The 7,568-nt window shown below is 37.7% G+C and overlaps 1 protein-coding gene across 1 annotated transcript; it reads left to right on the top strand.

Moving 5' to 3' along the window:
* Nucleotides 1-6,360: 6,360 nt before the first annotated feature.
* On the top strand, nucleotides 6,361-7,347 carry LOC138348092 (uncharacterized). The gene is made up of 2 exons (XM_069296701.1): nucleotides 6,361-6,747; nucleotides 6,841-7,347. Exons 1-2 carry the CDS (start codon nucleotides 6,361-6,363, stop codon nucleotides 7,345-7,347), a joined length of 894 nt encoding a protein of 297 aa, XP_069152802.1.
* The last annotated feature ends 221 nt before the right edge of the window (nucleotides 7,348-7,568 follow it).

Here is a 7,568-nt window from a genome sequence, read left to right as displayed (position 1 = left end):
ATCTAAGTTCACTCGTTGCTAAGCTAAGTTACCTTTTATTGGAAAGCCATTATTATTATTCCTTATAAAATGTAGGCTTGGGAGAGTTAACCCCTTATATGCTTATTTCTTAGGTAATAGATGAGAATTCCTTAATCTAAATCATGTTAGAAGTCCTTTTACATGGACATAGGATATTCAAGCACCACCTTGTTTAGGATACGCTTGAGAACACCTTTCAAGAGCCCCTTTATTTACTAGATCATCATACATGTGTGTGTGAATACATATATGTGAGAAAACCTTTCACATAAATACTCTTAAACCATACATGTTCATACTTCATTTCATTCATGCATAAGAGCACAAATATAACTATATGAGCAATCCTTTCATATTAACACATTTAGCCACTAGGTATAATCATACTTCATCATACCCTGTTCTTGACGTCATAGAATATAAGACATGTTCATAACATACTCATACCTTCACATTCGTTTACATTAATCACAAAACCTAGGAACTATCCTATTAAAGCACACATATGCAATGCATAGACAAGGTCCCATTCCCTTGATCATACTAGTACACCTATCAAGTCATCCTAGTTAAGGGATAGATAACATTCTTCATAGACATATACCTTACATGCATAGTAGTAGACACAAGTACATATGAGAATAACATTTCATTAGGCACTATGAACCTATACTACTTTGTAAGCATGCATGAGGTGTGAATGTGTGTGTACATTGGTCAACATGATAATATAATGGATATCAAAATCATCTTGAGGAATACACACTCTTAAGACCACAATTAACATTCAAGTATAGACCACACACCACATAATAGCATAGGAGACAAGATAACTTCAACAGTTGCATTCTGGACTCCTAACATTAGCTAATCATACATTCATGTAGGGGTACATAGGTAGGGGTAGTTTTACATTTATACTTCACCATTTTCAGCATATAGACCACATATAACATAGACGCCTACATACTCTCAACATTAGCAACACACCTATATCATACATTAGAATAGAAACTAAGCATAATTTCACATTATGTGATCATCGTAACCATCCATTCACATATCATAAATTTGACTTCAAGGCCATAATCAACATATATATACATTGAAAAAAATTTAACACCGCCAACATAAGTAGACCATACCACATAATGCCATAAAAGGCCAATCATCTAACAATTCTATAGAAAAGTAGAGGAATAGAGAAATCTTACCAAATCTGCTTGCTTTGATCATCAATGATCAGAATTCCTTTTTCATCAACAATAAAATTAGAGGAAAGTATCTAAATATAACATAACCTAAATGAAGTCCTACTTCAATTGCCATAGAATCGAGATCACCTTGAATACACTACATTAGCAATCTATAGAAGATAGAAGAACATAAGATAATCTCATTCAAACCGTCAAACCTTAATCCACATGGATAAATCATCAACAATTCACCATCAATATACATAATAGGAAGTAGATATAACCAATTCAACATAATAGAATCACAATTCAACCAACACATAGTTAGATCACAATGTCCATAACATTAGCTAATTTGAGAATTGAAAGGGACATGGGTTCATCATGAAATTGAATTGAATTTGACTTGAAAATCAGTAGATTATCATAAATTCATCATAAACATTCTTTTAAAAAAGTTTTGAGAAAGAACCCATAGCAAGAATGAAGACTACACAATTTCATCATGAAAAATCTTTGAAAACATTGGAAAGATCTCTTTAGATGAAAGATTATCTAAAGATGAAGGATAACCATACCTCACTGTAGAATAAAACCATGAAAAATTGATGAAGAAATCATCACTATCCAATCTACAAGTTGTTCTTGAGCTTCATCTCCAATGGAGGTTTCTAGAGAGGTTTGGTTTGGGAGAGGGAAATCTAATTTTGAATATGAATTGGGTATTAGGGTTTTGATGTTATAAACCAACTTAATATACCCAAAAAATAACCAAATAAACCGCCTAGGGTCAGGTTAGGACATGGGGCAAATTTCTCATTCACCCCTTTAATAAAACAGTGCGCAGGCAGCTAACACAGGCTGCATCGACGGACAACCATCGACGCCCCATAGACCCAACGATGGACCGTACTGTTGGCCGTCGTTTAGGTCTGTGGCTTGTAAATGGGCTTTATATTTCACCAGGATAAGTTTTGAACGAATCCTCCCCATCAACTGGGCGTAGGATCACAAATTGGCCGTCATTCTTGGGCGTAGGTAGACACTACCAAGGCAATGTAGGCAGTCTTTGGGTCCTCCTTGAGGTCCTTTTCTGGGGCCCTTGGGGAGTCGTATCTGGACATTTCCAACGTAAATACACTCATTAACATGTTAGGTACCTTCCATATCAGTTTCAACAAAAACAAACACGTAAAACATGTCAATACACACCAAGACACACACACACACATCTGAAGGGCTAACTTTCGAATATCTTGGACGTTTCACTTTCAAATGACTTCAAATCAATCATGCATGCCGTAGAACACTTATTTAACATGTTAACAATCTTATAATGCACATGTGAGACTCTAGACACCTCAATTCCTTTTAGGGGTTTTATAGGAGTTTAGCCCCCATGAAGCAGGTCTCTGAACCAATTGATGCCCCAGCAGGATGGACGGTCGACTAGGTGTTGGATGCTGCTGCAGAGGCTTAGGGTGATTGGGAAATTCACCCCAAGTATTTTATGAACCTAGGATGATTATTTTAGGTTTATTAAAGTATATTAAGTTAGTTTTAAGTCCTAGACCTAGACAAGACCCCTTATTTCAAATATTCAAAACCCTCACTCAAGAAAGAACTCTCCTAAAACCCCATAGAAGCTTGGACTAAAGGAAGGGCTAGGAGGGCTGGCTGTGAGCGTGTTATTCATCAAAAACTTGTTGGTTTCTTCTCATTAAGGTATGGTAGTCATCCTTGAACTTTCTTTCATTCAAGGAGCCCCTTCTAAATGATTTTGAAAGGGTTTAAAACTTTGAACTTCTTAATTCCTTGACTCCAAGTATGGGTCTTTATATGAAAATGTTTTGGTGATTAGAACGAGTTGTTTTTAGTGTTAATTGATGATTTTAATGTCAAAACCCCAATAAAAACATGTTTATACTTTTTATTGACTTTTAGCTTATGAAATGGGTTTAATGAGCATGATTAGGAAGTGTTAGGGTTATGGTATCTTGGTGTATATGATGTAGTTTAGCTACTGCCTTAAGGTCTATTTTTATGATGAATTGTTGGATAAGTTATAAATAGGTAGTGAAATCTTGGATGAATGATAAATTAGTTATATTCTTTAGTTCTTATTGTGAAATGCTCTTGAGTGGTATGGTCCACCCTTTGTGGCGGTGTTTACTCGGAGTATATTGATATACCATTGTTTCACGGTATTTTAATGCTTTTCCGTTAAGTTTAGTGTGTGTCCAAAAGCATTTTTGTATTAATTTTTACGTAAGTTTCTATTTATTTGCATGAAATCTGTCTAAAGATGAACGCGAAAGTTTTTGAGCAAGAAATGCAGAAAAGTACTACCTACGGAGCTTGTGACGGTCCGTCGTGCCTGTGACGGTCCGTAGGTGGCATCTTAGTGAAGGTGCTGATTGAAGATGGGGAAGTTTGACTAAGTGTGGGGTTACGAAGTGCATGACAGACCGTCACAGCCATGACGGTCCGTCCTGCTCGTTCATCGTGATGATCAGAGAAGTAGTCCAGTACCCAAATTCCAAAGAGTTTAAGTGTTATGGAACGAAGACCCTCGACGGACCGTTGTGCCTGTGACGATCTGTCATACCTGCCGTTGAGGGTAATGAAGAGAGCAGTAGAAGAATTTGCAAAGTATGGGACGACGGAGTCCGATGGCCCGTCGTGACCAAGATGACCTGTCGCGAGGTACGTCGACCCAGCCGCGTTTTGACAGATTTCCAGCAACTAGAGTCCTTTTATTAGGTGTTGGTTTTTTATAAATAGTTCAAAAAACCTTGTTTTTGGGGTTAGACTTTTCGTGATTACACACTTTTATGTCAGATTCTTTGTGAGTAGATTATTTTGATTATCACACTTTGGATTGTTACACTTTTCTCTGGAGTTATTGTTGGTGATTTTGTTGATTAATCAAGAAATTTTTGGATTTTATTCTTTCTCATTAAAGTAAGTGCATGAATTCCTATATCATATCTATGAATATTGTGATTATGACTATGGGTAAATAAACTCCATAACTAGGGTTGTGGGAACCATGGGTGAATAATAAGATAAAATCTAACCAAAATAACAATTCAAGAATAGTGTCTTGCATGTATTGATAATTCTTTCGCTTAGAAGTCTTTTTAACGGATGGCCTACGTTAGAACTCACCTTAATGCTTCTTGCTGGACCAAGGAAGTAGATAATAAGAAAAGAATTATCAACATAGATTTAGTGTATACTATCTAATAGGCTAGTATTGATTGGTACGAGGTAATAACTTAGTCAAATATCGAATACAATGCTTAACATGAGGTAAAGGTAAGGGCTAGTGTAACAACACACGTAGCCGGACCAAGGTGCGGAGTGAACTTTTCTAGAAGCCGGACCAAGGATATAGAAATACATAACTTATCACTTTGCATGCAAGATAATAGAAAAAAATTGTTATAGTTAGAAATATCAAATTAGGAACCTGTGGGGAACACGTAAACCCTCGTTACTTTTATTAATTGATTAAACTCCAACATTTGAATCTGTTAGTTGTCTCCTTTACTTTAGCTAGTTATTTTCATTCATTTAGAAATAAAACCCCTTTTTTATTGTCTATGTTTTCTAAGGAAATAATTGACTAAATAATAGTAATAATAGATTGAAGTTAAGTCAGAAATATTTTCCTTGTTGGAACGATTCTAACCTCATTAGTTGGGTTCTTTACTTGATACGACCACTTTAATTCTTATTTTAGAAGTAAGTTTGAGCGTATCAAATTTTTGCGCCGCTGCCGGGGAAAGTAGCTTTTAGATTAACTTAAACTTATTACTATTGTTTAGTCGATATTTTCTTAATTTTACTTTGTTTCTTTTTTTTATTCTTGTAGAACTGTCTTCCTTGTATGCCAAATACACGGAGAGAAAGAGAACCCTTGTTTCCCTAAGATCACGAATTAGAGCATACACTATGCAACATGAATCGAAACTTGGGTATTAATGATGATGATCCAAACCAGAACATCCCAGCTCCAGTTGATGTTCCTGGTCAGTTGTTACCCGATGCTCCGGGTGAAAGCCAACAGAGGGGACAAAATTCCGCTCCATGGCCCCAAGAATACTACAGAGTCTATGACAATATAGCAAACTCCGATGGGCCACTTGTCTTTCCCCCTTTACCACCACGCCACACCTTTGTGGTAACTAGTAGCCTGATGCAAATGCTCACTGCCATAGGTTTGTTTTAAGGGCTACCTTCTAAGGATCCATATGCCCATATAGCTAAGGTAAGAGAAGTGTGTAAAAGCTGTGTGGGGAGGCCTAACTTGGACTTGGATGTAATAGGTATAAGAGTGTTTCTTCTCTCATTGACGGGAGAGGCTGCTATTTGGTTTACTAAGCTCCATACTCAATTTTCACTTGGAACCAACTAAGGGACGTTTGTGGTACTACCAGGAGAGTCAGTTAGTAGTTCTTGGGATAAATTCACTTCTTTTTTGAGAAGCGTCCCCAATCACCGTATAGATAATGAGTCACTGAAGGAATACTTCCATCGGGGAAAAGATGAAAATAATAAAGCGATGTTGGATAATACATCAAGTGGTTCTTATGGGGAGTGTACTTATGCTGAGATTGCTGAAAAGTTAGAGAAAATGTCCCGGAACAATAAAGCTTAGAGTACTAGGAAGTCAGATACTGGGAAAAATAACTTCGCAGTACAATCCAATCACAACCCTGCACAGATGAGATTCGTGAAGAGATGGCTCAGATGAGAACTGACCCTAGGTTGGTATTAAAACAAATCACTGGGGGTGCAGAAAAGATAAATGCAGTTAACTACTTGTCTAAACCACCACCACCAAATGATGAATGCTATTATGCGGAGGATTCCTATGCGGTAAATGAGCAGACGGGGGGGGGGGGGGGGTTTCCGACTGAGTACCCAAGGCTTAAATAAGGAGAATTGGCGCCAAGGTCAAGGAAACCAAGGTTGGATCTATGCTAACTATAACCGTGAGGGTCATTATGTCCGAGATGGAAACTACAACCGCGACAAATACTTCAACAGGGGTAACTATGGTAACTGAAATTATAGGAATGGGTATGTCCCTCCTCAAAATCGTGAAGTTACTCCTAGAGATGGTGGAGATAGTATGGCGCGAGTTGAGGATATGTTGCACAAAATGATGAGGAGGTTCGATGCCAATGATGAGAACATTAAAGAGTTAAGGAGGGATCTAGGGGGTATTGGGCAGAAAGTCGATACACATGCAATATCAATTAAGCAGACTGAGTTGCAAATGGCCCAATTATGTGCGACTGTGAACACACGGCAACCGGGCACTCTTACTAGTAACATTGTCCAAAATTTGAAAAATGACGGACACTATATGGCAATCACTAATCGGGATGGTAAGCAGACCATTGAACCACCTATGCCGTCTAAGGAGAAAAAAGTGATAATAGATAATGCTAAGGTGATAGAGGGCAGTGGTGAAGTAGAAGATAACACTAGAAAAGATGCTGAAGTGCCTATAAAGGTAATTCCCATGCCTAGACTGCCCTTTCCTTAGAGATTAGTGAAAAAGACCGAGGATGGTAAATATTGGCGTTTTATAACAATGTTGAAGTAGCTTTCTATCACTGTACCTTTGGTAGAAGCTCTAGAACAAATGCTCGACTATGCCAAGTTTATGAAAGATCTGGTTACAAAGAAAAGATCGGTCACTTTTGAGGATGATGATAGAGTACAACATTGTAGTGATATTGCTACAAGATCTCTCGTACAAAAGAAAGAAGATCAGGGTACCTTCACTATTCCTTGTACTGTCGGGTCATTATATTTTGCTAAAGCATTATGTGATTTGGGGGCAAGCATAAATCTCATGCCCCTCTCGGTTTACAAGAATTTAGATTTGGATGACCCAAAGCCCATTGCCATGCGGCTACTGATGGCCGATCGAACAATGAAAAGGCCTATAGGGATACTCCACGATGTGCTAGTAAAAGTGGAGTCATTCATATTTCCAGCAGATTTTTTTATCCTAGATTATGAAGTGAATTTTGAAGTGCCTATTATTATTGGGAGGCCATTCTCTGCTACGGGTAGATCCTTAGTTGACATGGAAAAGGGTAGATGAAATTTCAGTTGAACAATGAAGAAGTGACCTTCAACATTTGTAGGTCCATGAGGCAGAGTGGTGAGCTCCAATCGAAATCTGCTATATCCTACAAAGAAAAGATAGAGAAGGACCATGACCTAAAAAGTGAAAAACGAGTGTTTATGGTTGGGTATTTGGTGTTTTAAACCAATTCTCGGTTGCATTTGTTTGGTAAGCTCAAGTCCAAATGGACTGGCCCT

This window comes from Solanum lycopersicum, chromosome 4 (genome assembly GCF_036512215.1).
Source record: "Solanum lycopersicum chromosome 4, SLM_r2.1".
Taxonomy (NCBI): domain Eukaryota; kingdom Viridiplantae; phylum Streptophyta; class Magnoliopsida; order Solanales; family Solanaceae; genus Solanum; species Solanum lycopersicum.
This window is presented reverse-complemented; position numbering and strand designations above follow the sequence as displayed.

Coding starts and splice junctions, on each gene's coding strand:
- LOC138348092 (XM_069296701.1), top strand. CDS start 6,361: ATGGCGCGAGTTGAGGATATGTTGCACAAAATGATGAGGAGGTTCGAT. Junction 6,748..6,840: donor ATGCTGAAGTGCCTATAAAG/GTAATTCCCATG, acceptor ATGTTGAAGTAG/CTTTCTATCACTGTACCTTT.